Genomic DNA, 22,265 nt, shown 5'->3' with positions numbered 1-22,265 from the left:
ATAGCAGAGAGGTTTTACAAAATAGTAACATGTTTATCAAATCAGTGACTTATTAGATTTCCAAATTAACATCATGTATGTTATGTAGCTGTGATTAATGAGAGGGATCATGTTTTGCTTTGTTGTTCTCACCCTGTGACATGGACTGGCCCAGCTTATCTTGTGCGGTTTGAAGTTTTGAAATTTAGCGGTAAACAGACAACATGTCAGGACGTGCAATCACCTTTGTCTTTAGTTTGCTGGCGGTTTTTTCAAACGGTGAGTGAGATACACTGTTTTATTTATGAATTTATTTATATGAATGTGATCTGCTGTAGTCAGTTTGCTCTAAAGTGATCTGACGGATGGTTCCTGTGTTTCTGGACGATAGACAGAAGAAATCACTCTAACAAAAATAAAACGAGTATAAAGTTAGAGTTAAGGAAGTTTCACTAAAGAAAGTCATCAGCTTAAATTGAAATTGATGAAGCGTAATGTCGACTAATTTTCATTTACACGGTCGGAACATAAAAGCTGCATTTACACCAAGTCTGACAAAAAAGAAACGCCAGAGGTCATTAACAGGTGACCTCTGGCGCGGTCATTTTAACCCAAAAGCTGTCCCACACAAACCCATACAGACCTACAGCCATAAAACAATGTTATTTAAACTTTTGAAGGGTCTGTTTTAACGGACTCAGCTTTTTACAATGTGACAATACCAACAGTAATAGAATTTAAAGGCAGGTTAGGTAATGTTATTTGCGTTAATTATGGGTTTTTTTTTGTTTGTTTGTTTTTTTAATTTCCAATGTAACACGTCTCAGTGGGCTGAATGTATTATATTAAAAGTCTGATAGTCTATAGGTAATCAGTCTATTAAAGTAACAACTATGATGAGCAGTGACTGATGAACAGTAATTGATTCACAATAATCACTCACAATTTATATTCACTTTAATAGTTAAATCACTTGTCACAAATCTTATTGTTTCCAACCATGGTGGACCAGCATTTGTGAGCCAAAAGTTGACTTGCTTGTAAAAAGTGTTGTACATGTTATATTTTGAAACCTTCATCCTTTGCAGAGCTTCATGGACCTGTTCTTCATGTCAGATGTCACAGGTGGCATTGTTAGATACTGTTAGGTATCACATAGTAAAACTTCCAGCATTATATTGAAAACTCTGCAGTGTAGATAAATAAGTAAAACGAGTTCATCACGGCTTGATTTCAGCAGGTATAAGATGCAGATAACTATTAATAAATACTCAGATATTATATTAACCATTTCTTCCTCCTTTTTATTGATTAAATCGCTGATCAAAAGCAGGATCATTGTTGCTAAATGTCAAACACAAAGATGTAATGTCAGAAGAGTTCCTTGCATAAACAACTGCCAGAGGAGACATGGAGGTGAAAGAGAGAGTATCAAGGAGATGCACATTTTTTAATGTCTTTAATTATCATTTGTAATTTGGAGGAGTTCTGAATGACAAACATAGTGGATAATTAGAGAGCCAAGTGTTTATCTTTTGAGCACATGTAGATACTACATAATACTTCTGCACGTCTTTATTAATATTGTGAATTTAATTGATTTGCCAAAAAGAAAAACAACACACAGCTTACTAGTAGCACTGTTTTTGTTTTGTTTTTTAAATTCCATATAAAACATCCAATAATATCAATGAAGTACATTATTTTACTCACATATGTGAAACCTGATACTTTGTTGTTATTTAGTGCCATAAATTAAACTCAGTCTAATCCCTAGCCCGAATTATTGTTTCAGTCCTCCCATCAAGACCTCTCAGTTCCACATCTTTAACTGATGTTTTTCTCCATGCAGCTGTAACAGCAGTGATCCAAACACAGCAGACTGTGCTGGCAGCAGTGGGAGAAGATGCTGATCTCAGCTGTCAGCTCTTGGAGACTAAAGACGTCCTTCAGGTCACATGGCAGAAAATCTCTCCTGATGTTCAGGAAAATGTTGCCACTTACAGCAAGTACTTTGGTCAGAGAGTGAATTCTGACTTTACAGATAAAGTTGGGTTTATATACACTGGACTACAGAACTGCTCCATAGTCATCAGGAATGTGACATATGAGGATGAAGCCTCCTATCACTGTCTGTTTAACACTTATCCTGACGGCTCTCTGACAGGGAAACCCTGCCTCCGAGTTTATGGTAAGAACTTATACCTCAAACAAACATAGCGGACATAAATGTGTTAGCAGCTGGTGTGTTTGTAAGAACATGTTGATGATATTTCCTGATCCTTCACAGAGCTGCATGAACCTGTTGTTGATGTCAGAGAGTCAAACTCTACTGAAGAGTGGGTTGTTTCCTGTTCAGCCACTGGTCGACCTGCTCCCACTGTAACACTCAGTGTCTCACAACAAGACCTCAACTTCTCACAGTACAACACTGTCAGTGTGTCCAACACCAACGCTACATTCACTGTCACCACTACAGCTGTGCTCTCAGGTTCACGTAAACACAGCACACAGGTGGGATGTGCAGCACGAGTGCTCTCTGCTCCTCACAGAGAGGTGATGGTGACGATTCATGAGGTCCAACAGACACCTGATCATGAATATGGTGAGAAATTCTTTCAGTCACAGATTTATAGATTGATGATATATGGGTCAATTCTACTGAGACCTAATATCAATGAACTTAGTAATTCTGCATTTCCTTTTTATCCATGATTAATGTATCCGTGTTGTTCAGTGTCACATTTTTCTTGCTTTTCTCTCAGATTCCACCTGGATAATTGTATCAGCTGTAGTAGCGGTGATGGTCCTTGGTTGTGTAATTCTACTCGTCACTGTTCATCTTAAAGAAAAAGACAAGCAGAGGTAACTTTCACATGTGGTTTAATATGTGTCTTCTTGTTAATATGATAATATATGATGTCATTCCTGGATATGTTAATATAATAATAATTTATGACACGTAGCGCCTAAACCCACATCTATCCAGTAATATCTGCAGATATTTGTAATACTGACTTTAAACTTTAAACCTTAAATCCCTCTGTCACTCAGGGACCCTGAGAAGAGCAAAACACCACAAAAGTCAACCAATAAGATGGACGGGTAAGACTGTTTGATAATTATTCGTATTCTTTTTGTTATTTTTTCATTAATTCATTGGAAGATCATTTAAGTTTACTAAATGTTTTTGAATACCCAGCCACAAACATCTGCTGCACATACACTAGTAGAAGTAGACTGGTATTAGCAGATGTTTTCCAGGTGGTTGCTCCCAAACCTGTCTACATGTTTCAGCATTAATGGTCTCTTCACCGATGTCCAGGTAGCCAATACCATGTGCACGAGCCCACCCCAGATGGTCCCTCTTCTCTGTAACTTTGAGGATGTGGTCCATGATTTCTAAGATGAATTTCAGGTGGTGATCACGCGACGGTTTTGGACTTTGTGTCAGTCCCACGGTCCCTGAGAGGGTGGTGTCATTCCTGGATCTAGTTTGATTTTCTGTTCACTGTCACACCGTCGTTTGTTTTCAGTGAAGGCTGAGAGTCCAAAGTTGATGATCACTCGGTGTGTGCAGAGATATCTCCAGATTCTCTGAATCTTTAAATACAGCAGATGATGGAGACCCTACAATGTTTGGACAAACATTGTTCCAGAAGTGTTGTTGTTTGTTCACATTCCAATTTGTAAACCTGAGCCATTTCAGAGAACTGAGGCTTTTGCCTGACCACACTTCCAACGACTCAGCTCACCTCTGGGGCTCTTTTTTATTTTATTTTATTATATCATATCATTATATATAATTTCTATTACCTGTTGCCAGTTTATCTCATTGATTATAACATACTTCACCAGATATTTGTATGCATTACATAATATCTCGAGTCTTTTTTGTCTCAGTCCCAAATGTTCTGAAATGTGTTCCTGGCATGAAATTCAAATGAGATTTTTTTTCATATAATCAAAATGTCTCAGTTTTAATATTTCGTTTTTTGTCTTTGTACCATTTTATTTAAATATGCATTTTAAATGTATTTTTAAATTGTTGTATATTGCTTTTACATGACAAACAGAATTCCGATGCTTTAGAAATATGGTGGCGTTATTCAAAGTAGTAATGATCTCATATTTTGTTTTTATCTAAAGGAACCAAACACCTTTAATCAAGACGGAGAGCGAGGGGATCAGACAACGAACACCAAATAACAACAGCCCAACAAATGATCGCCTAAAACCACCATCACCAACAGCAAGAAAACTTGAGCTGTAACTCATACTTATGCCTCATGTGGTGAGAGTACACAGTCAGTTTCTGGAAAATGAAGGAAATGATAAAAGCATGGGGTTCACACAAACTGATGAACACCATTTTGATTCGTGGTAATGAAACTGACGAACCTGCTGAATCATTTTTTCACTTAGAGTTTTTCATTATTAACACATTATGCTGTCCATATCAGTATACATATATAGCATGATTATTTTCCCATTGAGATCTGATGTTTTTTCAAAGTGTTCCTTTAATTTTTGAACAATGTACACACACACACACACACACACACACACACTTCAGTCTACCTATCGGGCTTTGATTTTGGCAGGGTGATTGTAAAAGCTTTGCTTTTTCAGACATTCTGTTGTACATTTGCTGTGTTTGGGATCATTGTCCCGTTGTGTGACCTAATTATTTGTCATGTCAAATTTTTTATTCTATTTGAAGCACAACTGTATTAAATTGTATTAAAATCATTATATTATTGATTAACAGCAACAACATGTAACAGTAGTGACCTGATACTGTTGCTTGTTAAAACGAGTGCTGCAGCATTTTTATCAGGATGAGTTTTGGACTTTGGACATTGCAAATTTGATTCTTTTCCTTTTCTTTTGCTGAGATTTGCTGCTGTGGTTGGGATTGTTATGCTGCTGCAAGAACTTTATGTAAAATTTTAAATGTTTTTTTTTTGTGCACGACTTTATTCAAGTACTTTGCACCTTAAGTGAATACTGTTGTGGAATAAATTTTTTAATAGCACTTTTTATTACTTTTTATTGTTATCTTCTTTTGAACCCCACACTACAAAACTGAACTACTGTAACTTTCTATTTTTACATTGACAATAAAGCTGCTGAATCTTGAATTGTCTCTTGTCACATATTTGTTTAGTGCAGGATTTTATTGCAATGGATTAAGCACTTTGCAACAGTGCTTACCTGCATCTTTTGCTCGTTTCTCCTCCTCACCTGATGACTTTGAACTTTTCTTGTCCATCTTCCATTGGTTTTAATTTTGCACTCCAGTATGAACACCCATCCCCCAACCCAAGGATCACCACAACATAACCTAATAGACCTACACCTTAGTTCACAGATTCACTTTGTCTAGGGTTTATTTCTGGGATATCGCACAACCCAGGATTCAAATCAGGAATACATAATGGGCTTGGATTTACAACATTATGAATGAAATGTGCTCTATTTAGAAGCCGGCCCCCCTCCTCTTTCGACGGGTTGTGTGAGACTTTAAATCATCAAACTATAAAATATAAATTTTAAATTGTTATTGATCCCTTGCCTGGTCCTAAAGTGTATATTTATTTTCTTACTCTTCTTATATTGTTTGTTTACTTGCACTGCTGTAACTGGAGCCTCGTCGTCTCGTCTCTCTATATACTGGACTGTATGTAGCGGAGATGACAATAAAGTTTACTTTGACTTCAGCAGCGCGCAGGCGCACCGAGGGCTCTCGCCCACTTTTCGCGTATAGAATTTCGAAAAAACATCGGCGCATATTATAAGTCTGTGTCATAATGTCTGGTGTTTTCGTGTTTGTTGGTTTGTTTTTATTTTGTTTTATTTTGCGAGTTGGTTATTAGACGCTGCTCCAGCCAGCGAGAGAATCCCCCGCCGCCCCGCCCTCTCCTCCCTGTGCTGCAAGCAGCAGGTGCACCTCGCAAACGGAGGGCGCCCTTACTCCCAGCAAATGGGCGGTAGAAAACCGATCGGTGCCTGTGACATTCCCAATATGGCAGTCTCTGTGCGCGTGATGTCCGATAATGGGCTCCAGCTGACTGAAATATTCCACTATTATCAGGAAAAAAAAAAAAATGCAAGTCTGCAACTTAAGTGGACACTTAAAGTCAGCTCCAAGAGTAAAACCTTTCATCATGATATCTCAGGGCCGGATTTAGTAGCGGTTTGCGGAACTGTCTTAGAATAACGTCTGAATTTCGATGCTGACTTTAGTAAATGCCCAGCATTACAGAAAAAACAAAAGCGATGCATCATGTGGCTGAGTCTGCAGCCGCATGCTTTGGGAGTGCGAAAGTGTTGATTCAATGCTTGGATGAATCACTAGTCTGACGGAAAATGATGTTGTGTGTTCTTTTTCATCCCCTGCGTATCCCAGCTGTCATAGGACGAGAGGACGGCTGCACCATGCTCTTCATTATTATAGTTTGTTAAAAATTTCTTTTCCTAGTCTGATCGAATTAGTCTTCAGTGTTTGTTTACAGCTCCAGATACTCAGAATGAATAAGTTATCTTAAGTGAGCTTTACTTTAGTAAAAAATAGATTTTACAGTGAAGTGACGGTTAAGTCAAAATGATGTTACCGGTCAATGGCCAGGAGTAGACTGTATTCAGTTTGAATATTGCTATAAATAGACACAGATCACTTTATGTCTTTTATTATTCTGTAAATTCTGTTTCATTGTTAATTTGGGGGTGAAAGCACGAAGGCAGAGAGAGAGGAGGATGGAGAGAGTTTATGGAGTGGCACAATGACTGTCCAGTGTTGAATAATGTTACTTTAACTACTTGATCGTTTGACAGACCGCATCTGTGTGTCATCCGTTTTACTACAATTATTATTTAGCTTACTTTGGAAAATTCTAGTGAACGTGACTGAGCTTCTACCTCAGATTCCTTCTCAGAGAACACGTCGTGACAATTACAAGGCGTTGCAGGCATGTAATGATTTGAACTTTATTCTCAACATGATCAATATTTTTTTTTCTTAATTTGCTCCTTTTAATATGTCGTAACGTTCACTACAGACTCCCCTGGATAAATAAGCTCGCTTCTGTGGTGAAACAACGTTTCAAAAAATGATGAGTCAACAATGCACGTGAACAGAAAAAACACACACAGAAAAACCACAGAAAAACCCACAACTACATGGAACACCCCCTCGCCCCTCATGTAACAACCATTTTATGTAATTTTCTTTTTTGTGTCTTTAAAATATCAAATACACACTACAAACAGCTCGTGTTGCTCTCTTTACATTATGGCGGACGGTGCGATTAATATGTATTTGTTTTCTCTTCTAATGGTCTGTTCTAAAGGTAAGCTGTGTTCAGTATTCTCCGTTTTGTTTTTTAAGCTGTGTGTTGTGGATGGGAGAAGAAAAAACGTTTCACTTGTAACAATAACTGATCTCAAAGAGGTCAAAAATATATATTTTTTCTCTCTGAAGCAATGAGAGATTCTATTTACATATGAACAGTGGAGACATTAGATTTTATTTCTGTGAATATGGATTATTTTAATTAAGTGTTTACTGCAGCTGATGCTCCACATGGAAGAAAAAACTATCCTTAATACTGTTTTAGTGAAGATGTTTGTTAATGAATTTTCTCTTCCCACATTGTTTTACTCTACAATATTATCACTGGAGTATAACCAGAACACCTTCCTAGTATTCATTAAAACCTTCAGCAGTCAGGAGATGTTTGGTTCAGTATGAGTATTGTTCATTTTGTAAAAACAATGTTTTATTGATTCCCACTTTTTATGTTAGATAGCAAAATATGAGATAGGCCATTTTCATACTACAACTAAGAATTACTATTATTATTATTTTTTGCCTGTCCTGTCCAGAACTGTAGTAATCAGAATTACTGTCTGAAAGCCAAGAAAAATGCCCAACAGATTTATTTTATTTATTTATTTATTTTACTGGTCCTCTTGATTGTTATAGTTTATTTGAGCTTTATTTTATTTTATTTTTTAAGTTATTACAATCAGAACATACAAGACCGGGGATGAGAAAGAGGAAGAAAAGAGAAGTTGAGAAGAGAGTAAACAGAAGTAGAAGAAAAGAAAAACAGAGGAGAAGATGGATAGAGAGAGAAAAGACACTGAAAATCTGTTTGATCACCTGCTGAAAACAACAAACAAAAACCAATACAGCAGGGAAACCACAGCAACAACCAGCAAGTAACTGTAAATAATAAATACTGAACGTTACTGAATAGCTAACAGTACTAAAATTACATGATATGTTTAGAGGCAGCAGATAATGTTTGTCTGTGAATACCTGTGTACTCACCTATGTGTACACCTGTGTGGGTGAGTGCGCTTGTATTCAAAAGGTTTCTCCATGAAGTGTCTAATAGTGGGTGTGGGGAACCATAGCCCTGCCCCCCAAGACATGAAGCAAGCATGAAGGAGAACCGGGCCCCAGACATCTAGAGGACCACCGCAGGGGCAATGTTTTAAACATTTGTTACAGCTGAGCGTTCGTGTGTTTAAGGAACAGACCCAAAAGCAGACACAGGAGAAATGAACTGAAGTTTAACCAAAAGCGAGCCTTTATTGTTGCTGACACAAAAAACAGAAAACCAGGCAAGAGGAAACTAGGGCGAAACGAAACTAAAACTTAAACTGGGAAAAACTAAAACTATCTATGAAAACGATGACAAAGGACAAAGACATGAAACTGAACAGGAACATGCAACCAACGTAACTATGAAGTAATCCAAACGAAGGTAATGAGGGAAGTGGAGACACAGCTGATACAAATGAAAATTACACCACAAGGGGAAGTAAAACAAAACACTGAACATGGAAACACTTGACTCTTCAAAATAAAGCAGGAAACCTGGAGAGATTAGACATGAGAAGACAAATCTGATAACCTGAAACACGCAGACAAGAAATACATGAAAGACTGACACAGAAGACAGAAAAAGACTGATAAACACAGGGACACAGATAAAACCTAAACTAGACTAAAACTCAACTAAATCCTAACTAATAATAACCACAAAAGAAGTAAAGTATTCCAATATAACATAAGAAATCGAAAATAAATTCAATAAACAAAACGCTAGTTCACAGACCCAGCCCCTGACAACGTTTTCATTTGAAGTTTTTGTAGGACTCCAGCAGTTTAGTGTTTTGAGAAAATTGTCAAAGATTTTCAAGAAATATATTTTAGTGATTATGAAAAACTTTACAGTGAGATGCCTGCAGGTTTTATCGCAGCTGATAAGTAGCAGACACACACTTGGAGCTCATGCCTCACATGTCTATTTGTTCATACAGCTCTAACAGCAGTGATCCAAACACAGCAGACTGTGCTGGCAGCAGTGGGAGAAGATGCTGAATTCAGCTGTCAGCTCTTGGAGACTAAAGACGTCCTTCAGGTCACATGGCAGAAAATCTCACAAGATGTGGAGACAAATGTTGCCACCTACAACAAGTACTTTGGTCAGAGAGTGAATAATGGCTTTACAGATAAAGTTGGGTTTAAATATACTGGACTACAGAACTGCTCCATAGTCATCAGGAATGTGACGGAGCAGGATGAAGGCTGCTATCGCTGTCTGTTTAACACTTATCCTGAAGGCTCCTTCATTGGTAGAACCTGCCTCCAAGTCTATGGTAAGAACTTTTACCTTCTTTAACCAACAACAGGAGACTCAAAATAATATAGTGGACTGATGTGATGATATTTCCTGATCCTTCACAGAGCTGCATGAACCTGTTGTGGATGTCAGAGAGTCAAACTCTACTGAAGAGTGGGTTGTTTCCTGTTCAGCCACTGGTCGACCTGCTCCCACTGTAACACTCAGTGTCTCACAACAAGACCTCAACTTCTCACAGTACAACACTGTCAGTGTGTCCAACACCAACGCTACATTCACTGTCACCACTACAGCTGTGCTCTCAGGTTCATGTAAACACAGCACACAGGTGGGATGTGCAGCACGAGTGCTCTCTGCTCCTCACAGAGAGGTGATGGTGACGATTGCTGATGATGATGGTGAGAAACTCTTTTAAAGTCACAGATTTATAATTGATGAATACTTTGTAATTTTAATGTTTCCTTCTGTTTCCAGGTCTAGATGAAAACTTTGGATCTAAACACAGAAATTTAGGTGAATTAACATTTGTATGTGTTTGAGTTCAGTTTTTTTCCATCTCTTTTTATTTTATGTTTGAATTCATTTTTCCTTATTTCCTCTGTTTTTCTCAAAAGCAATCAGGATTTCAGTCATTCTGTCCTCTGTGTTGCTGGTTGCCTTTATTTGTGTTGCTGCACTCATCTTTGTCCGTCATAGAAAGAAATCTCACAACAGGTAATCGTATTAAACCGTGTCTGTGTTGCATTTTCTCCTGATAAATGTTTGTGCAGCTTTAACTGTTTTAAAAACTTTCAGTCTTTCACACAGGAATCTCAAGAGAAATAAGACACCTGAAACTAAGATCAGAGACAGTCAGGAGTAAGTCACTCTTTATCCTGTTTTTCTGCACTGTTGACATTTTTTAATCTTCCTTCAGGCTCTTGTTTATTTTCATTTTTCATTTCTTGTAATAAGTGTCCATAGTCCCCTTTTATCATTTTAATTTCAAGCCTAATCTAACACTAACCACAAACACTTAAACACTTTGCTCACTTTCCGCTGTCCAGGCTATCACTCAGTACTTTAATCATGTGATCAAATAAAACTATTTCTTATTTTCATTTCAAGGACTGAAGCATCTTTAATCACAGCAGAGGGCAGTGAGGTCAGAAACGAAGGAACATCTGAGAGAAATCACCAAAACATCAACCTGATGTTCTCATCAGAAGCAGCAAGAAGACTGAATTTTGAGCAGTGCTGAACAAATGTATTGTTGATGTGACTGGAGATAAAAAAAAAAAAATCTTTGTTATAAATCACTGATATGATTATGTAAATAGTTTATCACAGGTTATTATTATTATTCAGTTATCATTGATGCTGATATATCATTAATGATGCATTGTGTCACTTTACATGTATGAAATGAAGATTTAAGTATTGTTTCAAGTTGCCGTTTAGTTGCAGATATGATGCAGCGGGTGTAGTTCAACATCAGCGTCTGACGGCTGAAATAGTTTAGGATCATCAACCTGCAGCTGACTTACAAATAAATGGGACCGACAGCTAAAGACAGAGAGACCTCTAAGAAACCACACGTCTAGTTCATGCATTGCTGGTTAGACTCCGATGGTCCAGCACAGCAGAACACAATCACAGCTGTGAGATTAGGGCAGGACCCCCCAAAGTATAGATGCTGGTTGTGGAGATGAAGATGGAGGCTTGAATGGTGCCTGAGAGATGAGTGAGAGGTGGTGATGGGGAGGAGGTGGGCTGTACGAAGGCGTCTGAAAAGAAGAATCACAGATGCGCAGTGAGATTTTAAGTACGTGGAGTGAAGGCTGATTGGCCTAAAGAAGGAGGGCTGAGTGGTGATTGGACTATACCTGTGATGTCACAACCAACTTGACAAGCATGAGAAAGTGGAAGTGATGTAAAACTTACATTAGCTGCCAAACACCTGGGAAGCAGACAGACGTGTGACTGTCTGCTTCCTTATTGAACTTACGCATAAGCTTCATGATGGTCACATGAAAACCATTTAATGATCTTAATGTTTTTAGCGGATTTGTTAGTGAATGTGTGTGTGTGTGTGTGTGTGTGTGTGTGTGTGTGTGTGTGTGTGTGTGTGTGTGTGTGTGAGAGAGAGAGAGAGAGATGCAATGCCAATTGACAGTGTTAAATCTTAAACCTTTTGTTGGATGGTGAATAATGTCTTTTCATATTTTTGTAATCACATGCCTCATTCCAGGAGGGATGTTTGCTGTAACTTTGACCTCACACACTGACAGTAAAGCTGTCCTGTCTTAAATTGTTTGTTGGGACATGTTTGTTTGTTTATTTTGTTTTATTGTGTGGATTCTTCTTATCAATGTTTGAAGCATTTTCCAACTGTATTTAAAATACGTAATTATTTCATTAATATGATAATATTACATTTCATGTATTTCAAGGCAATGGCCACACAACAACAGCATGTAACAGTCATAAATGAATGATTTAGTGATATTAGTCCATATTACCGGAGGAACTGGAACATGAAGCAGATTTTTGTGACCTCAGACTTCAACATCTAACACTAACATTATTTTCATATTAACTAAATGATGGCAGATGTAACTACAGTGCAGACAAAATCTAAATTAGATACTAAACTCATACTGTTGTTGTTTAGTCCTGTAAGTTAGTAGCAGGAAAACTGAACTGATGTTGTTGCTGGTTTAAACGAGTCATGTGGAACAAAGTAACCTTTACAGGAAAACTGAGTTTGAAGCTGCTTAACTTTTCCTCTCCTTTAATATAGTGAAAGCAACATGTTACATCTACATACATGTGCTGCAATCAGAGGACTCTCATGCATTAGAGTGATAACAACTACAAGCTGAGCGTTAATGAAGGAATGAAACTGTAGCGCCTCCCAGGGGATGAAACAAGGTACACAGAAGATTTTACAATCTGTGTGTCATTCTGCAGACCCTCGATCCTCCAACTATCTAATGAAGGTAATGAGCTGTGACAGAGTTATAAAAGGAGAATATTATCTCTGACAAACCCCTGATGGCATTCATTGACATGGACACTGTCCATTAATCTCTCCCTGAATTAAAAATTGCATTTTGATTTACATGAATACATTTCAGCTTCTCAGGCTTTAAAACCAGGTTTGTCATTTGAGAGTCTGAGTGTGTGCAGTTCAGATAAAACCAGTTCACACCTGATGGGATGAATACTTTCTTTGAACTAATTTTTTTCATGCATTCCTGTTGAAAACGTATTTACTGATGTTTTACTTTTACTTTACTTTATTTATATAGCACATATAATAACAACAAAATGTTGGCCAAAGACCTGTACAACGAAGGAAAAAAATTACACAGTAACAAATAACATCAATAACAAATACCTGATAAAAGATGACTCGGTGGACAGACAGGTAACTCTCATGCGGTGTTGAAAGGCAGTGAGAATAAATGTGTTTTAAGATGGGATTTGAAAAGACTGATGGTTGAGGCCTTTCTAATGTGGAGAGGTAAATCATTCCACATTTTCAGCGCCACAACCACAAATTCCTGGTCACCTCTGTGGACCAGCCTCGACTTAGAAGTGGCCAAAAACGAGATCACTTGATCTTATATCTCTAGGGGGTATATATGGCTGCAGTAAGTCAGACAGATATTCTGGAGCCTGACGGTTCAGCGCTTTATAAGTCAACAACAAAATTTTGTATTTAATTCTAAAGCGGACTGGGATCCAGTGAAGTGAGGCGATCACTGGGGAAATATGCTCGTGTCTCTTTGAACGTGTCAGGAGACGAGCTGCAACATTCTGGACCAGCTGGAGCCGTCCTACATGAGACTGGCTAACACCTACATATAAAGAATTACAGTAGTCCAGTTGAGATAAGATAAAAGTGTGAATTGCTCGTTCTAGGTTTTTAAAAGATAAAAAGGATTTCACCTTGGATAAGAGCCTCAATTTAAAAAAGGACCGCTGTACAACAGAGTTAATTTATTTCTCAAAGGTAAACTTCCTATCTAGTATAACCCCCGAATTTTTTGCATGCGGTTTAACAAAAGGTGCTAAACTGCGCAGGTCAAGATTTGGGGTTCTAGAATTACAGCTTGGTCCAAAGATCATCACAAGATGATCAAGTGAAAATTTGAGGCCATCCAGGTCTTAACTTCGCAGAGACACTGAAATAAGAATCCCAGCGAAGCAGATGTGTTGTTATTTGTAATCTTGTCTTGAGGATCTGATACAGATGAGGAATCAGTAATGCGAGAAATGCAAATAGCAACATTTTCACTTCCATTTTTTTTCTGACTGTTCTGATTTCAAACTTGATACTTAACGTTTTTTTCACAGAAACCCTGAGAAAAAGCGGAAAGAAAACCATGAAAACAGAAGTAACTTCTTTAATTAAAGTTGTGTTTCTAAAACTCGCCAGTCATTGTGTTGTATGTCTACACGAAATTCTGTGTAGTGCATGCATATATTTATTCAATACAAACCTGACATCTTTTTATATCCACAGAGCTCTCGGGTTCATCTCAAACTTTGACACTTTATAACAGCAATGACATATTGTGTGCTTGTCTGTCTACTTTTTTTCTGTGGAGTCCTTCCAAAAGGTAGGAAAAAGTAACCAGTGTTTCTCTTTGATGCTGATTGTTTTTTTGTTTTTTTTATCATGTTAATGTTTGACTTCATGTCAGGATAAGGATAAAAAGAAAAGCTAAGAAAAGCTGCTTCTTTCACTGACTATTATTTCCTCATTCTCACATCTAACCGTTCATTTATTTTCTTCATACAGCTCTAACAGCAGTGATCCAAACACAGCAGACTGTGCTGGCAGCAGTGGGAGAAGATGCTGAATTCAGCTGTCAGCTCTCAGAGACTAAAGACATCCTTCAGGTCACATGGCAGAAAATCTCACATGATGTGGAGACAAATGTTGCCACCTACAACAAGCAGTTTGGTCAGAGAGTGAATGATGGCTTTACAGATAAAGTTGGGTTTAAACATACTGGACTACAGAACTGCTCCATAGTCATCAGGAATGTCACGGAGCAGGATGAAGGATGCTATCACTGTCTGTTTAACACTTATCCTGAAGGCTCCTTCATTGGTAGAACCTGCCTCCAAGTCTATGGTAAGAACTTTTACCTTCTTCAAGCAGATTAGACTCAATCAAATAAAGATACTATAAAATGTGTCAGAAGCTGTTTTCTTTTTGACAGTGTTGTCTTTGTGATATTTCCTTCACAGAGCTGCATGAACCTGTTGTTGATGTCAGTGAGTCAAACTCTACTGAAGAGTGGGTTGTTTCCTGTTCAGCCACTGGTCGACCTGCTCCCACTGTAACACTCAGTGTCTCACAACAAGACCTCAGCTTCTCACAGTACAACACTGTCAGTGTGTCCAACACCAACGCTACATTCACTGTCACCACTACAGCTGTGCTCTCAGGTTCATGTAAACACAGCACACAGGTGGGATGTGCAGCACGAGTGCTCTCTGCTCCTCACAGAGAGGTGATGGTGATGATTCCTGAGGTCCAGCAGGTGTATGCTGCTGCTACTGCTGATTATAATGGTGAGGAACTCTTTCAAAGTCACAGATTTATAAAGTGATAATATCTGAGTCAATTTGCATCTAATAACAATGACTTCAATAGGTCTACATTTCCCTGTGATCCATGATTGATGTGTCAGTGTTGTCCATTCAACATTGTTCCTGCTTTTCTCACAGATTCCACCTCAGCCATTGTAATAGCTACAATAGCAGGACTGACAGTTTTTTGCTTTAGTAGCTGCTCTCACTGCACTCCTGCTTGAAGAAAAAGTGGTAACTTTTTTCTTTTGACTTAATATTTGCCTTTTCTGTGGCTCTTCCTATTAAAAGAATTATACAAATTGACTCTAAGAGTCTACACCCACACATATCCCGTAAGATCTGTAAATATCTGCGTCGCTGATTTTAAACTGTTTAAATCCACAGGCCTCCAAATTCAGGACCTCAGCCCTTTAGAGCAGCTGTGGGATGTATTGGAACAGGAGATCATCATCCTGTGTGTGGAACAGACTTCAGCAACTGTGTGATGCTATCAGCTATCATTTGTGTGTGCATGCTCAATCCTCACAGGCTAGTCTAACAGTGTTTTACTACTTTTTATTGTATAGACAGATGAAACCATTGAAATAGGTCGTGAATTATGTAGGCAATTCAATTCAATTCAATTCAATTCAATTTTATTTATATAGCGCCAAATCACAACAACAGTGGCCTCACAGCGCTTTTTATCTTAGAAGATGTGATCACCAAACTGGTCCTCTCAAAAAGCAAAACATCATCCACTGTAACGTGTGTCTTTTCGTTTTAGTTCATTAAGTAATAAAAAAAATTCTGGTGATCACATAGCACCCCTCCTCTTCAGTCTTTCAGTAGCATTCACATCAGTTCCACTTCCTTTTTCTAAACTATAGTGACCACATAGAAAGCACAGACTTGTACTTCCAGTTACATGAAAACCTTTTCAATTTTTTCTCTTCCTGTTAGAAGTTCAGTCTTTTAAGGTTAAGCCCTCAAAACTTTAGTAAAACCTTCTTCAGTCCCACAAATCTGCTAAAAACTGAATAGAATAACCTTTACATAAACAGTTTTTTGTTTTTGTTTTTAGTGCTGTGCTGTTGTCAGTTTTCATTTTCTTTCTATAATGTTCATATTTCTGATATTCTGACATTTTAAACAGGATTTCTTCTTGTCTCCATTTGTGGTTTGTATTGAAAGTCAGACTGAAGCAAAGCATAACTCTAACTTTGTTGTTTTTTCTTTTGTTGTTACCTGCTAAACCAAGTGATGTATACCAGTTATATTTTAATAGCCAGAATAAAAACAGATCTTATGCATAAATGGGGAATGAATCACAAAGACTATATTAAGATCTTCACAGATGAACTTGTTTTTAATTCTGTATTTTTATAATTATTCTAGACTGCATGCTGCCACTTCCCTGTTTGGCTTTTCTTGTTGCTATTTATGCACACCCAGCATTAAGACTCTTACCTGCTGTTTGCCAGTCTCGTCAAAACATGTCAGACAGCCAAACATAATAATGCACCTCTTCATTAAATCCTGACAGCTAATCTTTAGTACCAAGAGGGTTTTGCTGGTGTAAAGTGTTAATTAATCGGGCCGTTATTATTGCAGGTCACCTCATTATAGATGTATTTAGATTCATTACACCACAAACCAATTTCATGTAGTTGGGTTTTGTTCTTCTCGCAGATCTGTAATATATAACATTGAAATGTCTGTAAAAATACAACAATTACTGAGACTCAGAAAGATATGAAGTGTCCTAAATGAATATCCAAATCTTATATTACGCAACACTGACTTTAATAAATTGCAGAATCACAGGAAAACAAAAGCGCGTTCACTCGCGTGTCAAGAGTGTAGTCTGAATTCAATACTCGTATGAATCCGGATCTAACGGTAAATTATGTTTTATGTTTTTCTGCACTCCGTACTCGTCAGCTGTTACACAGATTTCAGGTTTACATGGTGGATTAGTTGTAATAAAGCGGCTTTTCTCTAGATCAGGGGTGTCGAACTCCAGGCCTCGAGGGCCGGTGTCGTGCAGATTTTAGGTCAACACACCTGAATCAAATGATGAGTGAAATGGAGGCATGTGATCCTTAAAAGGGAGCCAGAGAAAGAAGGAATAAATAAATACATATCAGTTTTATATTTGAATATTTTATTCATATGACCCAGACTCAAGAGCTACACAGTTAACTACGTAGCGAGACAGAAATGTGGCTTCTTTTTCAAGTAGAGGGTATTACAGAATTACAATTACCAATAGATGAAGAACCTTTATTGAATTTTCAACATCCAGAAACATTATGATTAAATGGGAATATTGAAAGATTTCAGTCCAGCAAGGAACTGAAATCTTGAACAGGATTGTCCTGCACTTTGAAGTCTTTGGACTTTAGTCCTTGTCACAGGGTGGAATTGACATGTTTTAACTTGGTGTTTTTAATCATTTTGCATGGGTTGCTGTGTTTTATCATTTCTAATCTTTTAATAATGCACAGTGTTTTAGAATAGAATAGAATAGAATTCAACTTTATTGTCATTGCACATGTCACAGGTACAGGGGAACGAAATGCAGTTATTCTTATTCTTATAGTTTTGTTGCATGCTTTTGTTGTGTATATTTGTCTTGTTCCGGGGAGATCCCTCCCGCCCCCTACTGATCACTAATTCGACACACCTGATCGGCCATGCTTGATAGTACTGCAACCAATCAGGGCTCCCCTTTTGGTAGCCGAAGGCTCATCCGTCCCGCCAAGAGGGCCTGGTGGGATGAGATCAGAGCTCTGCCCTTTCAGAAGCTGGAGCGAAGTGGCGGGAGAGGACGTCTGAGGACGCCGGCGGCTTGGAATTTTTAACATACTTTTTATTGGACTTTTTATTGGTTTTAATTCACTTGAACTTTTACTCGGGTTGTTTTGTACATTTAAATTCTTGTTGTCACTGGCCAACGTATTTTATTGTTGTTGTTTTTATGTTAAATAAATGATATTTTAGAAATGTAATATTATATTTTCTACTGCCTTGGCTCCCTTACTGCTCTTCCCGTCTTAGAAGGGTTTCCCCTCTCTCATAGAACCTGGTCACATCTTCAGCCCATTGTTTATCCAGTAATCTAGTTTCAGTCAGTGTGTGAAGGTACTTTTCATAAGGCTGGGGAAAACCTGCAGTCAGCTGGTCAGCTGAGACTGAATAAGTCGATTGGATGAGGATTTAGGACGCAACAATAGCGGTGAACACACTGAGACATGGCAGATGGTGCACCATGGCAAACTGTGAGAGGATACGTTTGTTTTCTCTTCTAATTACCTTTTCAAAAGGTAAGCTTGTTTCGTATTGTCAGTTTTCTTTTTGAAGTTATTTCTTGTTTCAGAGACAAGAAAAAAACTTCACTCTTAGTAATTAGAAATGGATCCTAAAACGGTCATAAATGTGACAACTTTTCTCTGAAGTGATGAAGAGACTATATTTACATATCAATTAGGGAGAGAGAGATTTATCCAAGACTTGTTTGAACACTGGACACTCAACGTCACCAAAACGAGCAAAATCAAGCTTAATGAGAGCAGCTTTGAAGAGGAATAAAAATAAAATGCGAAAAGAAACGGGAGAAATGTACGAGTCTTGTATGTTGTATGAAAACATTTGACTTGATCCATATTTTTGTGTTAGACAAAATATAAAACTGGACATTTTTATATTTTAAAAACATTTTTTGTGGCAACGAGAGAGGAGGGGAATACACCAATGACAACAGAGACAGTTTAAGAAAAACCGACAACGCAAAACTAGACCAATTACCAAGAAGGCAGTAATGTGTGTTATGCCTTAGAGACAGGGTTCAGGTCATAAGTAGTTTATTGACAATTAATTAACAAATATTAAAAAAAAAACGTCAATCCAGTCACACATACTGTTCAGAGACAAAATGTAGTTGAGAGCAAATAAACCATCTATTATCAGTGTGAAGTGGCACAACACACACACCAACTGTTCTGAAATAAACAATTTAAGCTAATACACTGTTTTTGAGAAGGACTTGAAGACCTGAGCTAATTAAAAAAAAAACAGTCTGTGTGCCTGAGGCCGATTAAAACACTGACTAGAGCCCAGCCAAGACGCGACCCAGAAAATTGCATTTAAAGGACAAAGCCAACAACAGCAGAAAGGCAAAGAGAAAGTCAAACATGCTACTGCAAAGCAGCAGCACTTCTGTAGTGTAACCCAGAGTACCAGTAGCTAGTGATGCTGTTGTAAAATTATGAGCCACCAGTCCAGGTTCAACTGTTCCGTAATGCACAATAAAAATAGCATTAACATTAAAAATGATAAGCCCTCGACAAGCCCTTTAGCAAACATGCTAAAGGGAAAGATCAACAGTGCTGATATGAAGAAGTGGGCAGTACGGGACTTTCTAGTGGAATAACTAAGGGAAGGCTTCCGAGAAAATGTAAATATTCACAGGAAATTTCTACAATAACAACAACAATAGCATAGGTGGCAGCTCATACAATTATCGATACCAGTGCTGGTATTGGATAGATACTAGTATTATAGGATAAGGTAGAATATATTAGTTCAATATGTAGCCCACTCAATTGTTTTTTTAAGATCCAAACTCCTTTAGAGACACGCAAATTTACATTCCAGGTCTCCAAAAGTGAATGAAAAGCTAAAAGGTGCCCCACATGACAATTTGTGTGTACAGCTCTAACAGCAGTGATCCAAACACAGCAGACTGTGCTGGCAGCAGTGGGAGAAGATGCTGAATTCAGCTGTCAGCTCTTGGAGACTAAAGACGTCCTTCAGGTCACATGGCAGAAAATCTCATATGAGGTGGAGACAAATGTTGCCACCTACAGCAAGTACTTTGGTCAGAGAGTGAATGATGGCTTTACAGATAAATTTGGGTTTAAATATACTGGACTACAGAACTGCTCCATAGTCATCAGGAATGTGACGGAGCAGGATGAAGGATGCTATCACTGTCTGTTTAACACTTATCCTGAAGGCTCCTTCACTGGTAAACCCTGCCTCCAAGTCTATGGTAAGAACTTTTGTCTTAATGTGTTTAAATGTGTTAGCAGCTGATTTCATTAACAACATAGTCGATAAAGTATTTCCTTCACAGAGCTGCATGAACCTGTTGTTGATGTCAGAGAGTCAAACTCTACTGAAGAGTGGGTTGTTTCCTGTTCAGCCACTGGTCGACCTGCTCCCACTGTAACACTCAGTGTCTCACAACAAGACCTCAACTTCTCACAGTACAACACTGTCAGTGTGTCCAACACCAACGCTACATTCACTGTCACCACTACAGCTGTGCTCTCAGGTTCACGTAAACACAGCACACAGGTGGGATGTGCAGCACGAGTGCTCTCTGCTCCTCACAGAGAGGTGATGGTGACGATTGCTGAGGTCCAACAGACGTCAGATTATGACATTGATGGTGAGAAACTAATACTTATACACTGATGAAATTGACATGCAACAACAATGCATTCTGAAATTATGCATTTCTCTTTGGTCAGTAATTGATGTATCAGTGTTGATCAGTGTCAGATTTTTCCTGCTTTTGTCATCAATTTTTAATAGATTGATGATTTCTGGGTCAGTTTGACTGGGATCTCATAACAATGACTTCAGTAAGTCTGGCTTTTCCTTCAATCCATGATCGATGTATAAGTGTTGATCAGTGTCACTTTTTTCTGCTTTTCTCACAGATTCCTCCTGGATCACTGTAATAGCTGCAGTAGTGGTGTTCTTTGTCTTTTTTGTCGCTTCACTGCACTGCTTAAAGAAAAAGAAAAAGTGAAAGGTAACTTTTACTGTTGACTTAATATATGTTTTATCATAATGTGTCTTATATCATTGGCACAATAATAATTTATTGACTCTTAGAGGCTAAACTCACATCTATCCCATAATGTCTGTGTATTTTTTAACTACTGACTTTAGGTTAAATGGTAAATGGCCTGTATTTGTATAGCGCTTTACTAGTCCCTAAGGACCCCAAAGCGCTTTACACATCCAGTCATCACACACACATTCACACACACATTCACACACCAGGGTGTTTTTGATGCCCCAAATCATTATTGTCTCTTATCATTAACAGAAATAAGAATAGTTGTTTAAATCATTCTGTCATTTCCCGGTCGGATCCCGGTAAGGACAAAACACCACAAAAATCAGTCAATGACATTTATTTATTTATATTTTACATGTTCATATTCAATATTCATTAATTCTTTGCATTGTGATTTAATTTGCCTTTGTCTAAAGTATTGATTTTTCTCACTCAGCCTACTAAATGTTTGTGAAAACAGCCACAAACATTTGCAGCACAAACACAGAGACTAGAATTAGCAGATATTTTTGTGTGGTTGCTCTCAAACCTGTGTACATGCTTCAGCATTCATGTTGCTTTCACTGATGTCCAGGTAGCCAAAACCATCTGCACGAGTCCACCCCAGATGGTCTCTCTCCTTTGAAAAAAACACCCCAGCATGCAGTCTGGGCTGTATTTTAATCAAAGAAATAAAATATAATTTGCTATTTTGTCATTGTACCATGTTAGTTAAATTTACATTTTAAATGTATTCTTTTTTAGATATATGGTGGGACTATTGAGAGTGGTAATAATCTCAAATTTAGTTTTTTTATCCAGAGGAGTCAAACACTTTTAATCAAGAATGACAGCAAGGTGAAAAACCATCAACCTTCACCTGCAAGAAAACTCGAGCTGTGACTCACAGGGTGAACACACACCTCACAGTAACACACTAAGTGTTTAATGTGAAATTTATGCCAAGCTAGCCAATTCTGACAAACACACCAGACACAGAAGATAAAGAAACAATGTTTTACTGTGATTAACAAAAAGATTAAAACATTTTGGAAGACATGAAAAATTACCCCAATAGTAGTTCCACTTGGCCAAAAACACTCTACTTTTTTATTAAGTGTATAGTTATGAAAAATAAACAAATATTCAGTCACTGATGCTTTTAAATTGTGTAAAATTGTACATTTTTATTGATA

At 37.8% G+C, this 22,265-nt stretch overlaps 3 protein-coding genes and 1 long non-coding RNA gene across 4 annotated transcripts; all 4 read left to right on the top strand.

Annotated features, from left to right (window-relative positions):
* The first annotated feature begins 134 nt into the window (after nt 1-134).
* LOC116323094 (OX-2 membrane glycoprotein-like) lies at nt 135-5,123 on the top strand. Its single transcript, XM_031743358.2, has 6 exons — nt 135-258; nt 1,832-2,170; nt 2,270-2,584; nt 2,745-2,844; nt 3,034-3,084; nt 4,129-5,123. The coding sequence occupies exons 1-6, from the start codon at nt 204-206 to the stop codon at nt 4,250-4,252; spliced, it is 984 nt and encodes a 327-aa protein (XP_031599218.2). The 5' UTR covers nt 135-203; the 3' UTR covers nt 4,253-5,123.
* Nucleotides 5,124-10,113: 4,990 nt separating this feature from the next.
* On the top strand, nt 10,114-10,490 carry LOC116323133. Its single transcript, XR_004199680.2, has 3 exons — nt 10,114-10,151; nt 10,253-10,352; nt 10,434-10,490. It is a non-coding gene; the product is annotated as an uncharacterized LOC116323133 (long non-coding RNA).
* Nucleotides 10,491-14,089: 3,599 nt separating this feature from the next.
* Nucleotides 14,090-18,163, top strand: LOC116323093 (OX-2 membrane glycoprotein-like). The gene is made up of 5 exons (XM_039606608.1): nt 14,090-14,248; nt 14,431-14,769; nt 14,886-15,212; nt 15,369-15,464; nt 15,618-18,163. Exons 1-4 carry the CDS (start codon nt 14,194-14,196, stop codon nt 15,452-15,454), a joined length of 807 nt encoding a protein of 268 aa, XP_039462542.1. The 5' UTR covers nt 14,090-14,193; the 3' UTR covers nt 15,455-15,464; nt 15,618-18,163.
* A 305-nt stretch (nt 18,164-18,468) lies between these two features.
* On the top strand, nt 18,469-21,036 carry LOC120436199 (OX-2 membrane glycoprotein-like). Its single transcript, XM_039606702.1, has 4 exons — nt 18,469-18,541; nt 19,930-20,268; nt 20,353-20,670; nt 20,945-21,036. Exons 1-4 carry the CDS (start codon nt 18,487-18,489, stop codon nt 21,034-21,036), a joined length of 804 nt encoding a protein of 267 aa, XP_039462636.1. The 5' UTR covers nt 18,469-18,486.
* The last annotated feature ends 1,229 nt before the right edge of the window (nt 21,037-22,265 follow it).

Source organism: Oreochromis aureus, linkage group 23 (assembly GCF_013358895.1).
Source record: "Oreochromis aureus strain Israel breed Guangdong linkage group 23, ZZ_aureus, whole genome shotgun sequence".
NCBI lineage: Eukaryota > Metazoa > Chordata > Actinopteri > Cichliformes > Cichlidae > Oreochromis > Oreochromis aureus.
Note: the sequence above shows the minus strand (reverse complement) of the source record. Positions and strands in the feature narration are given on the sequence as shown.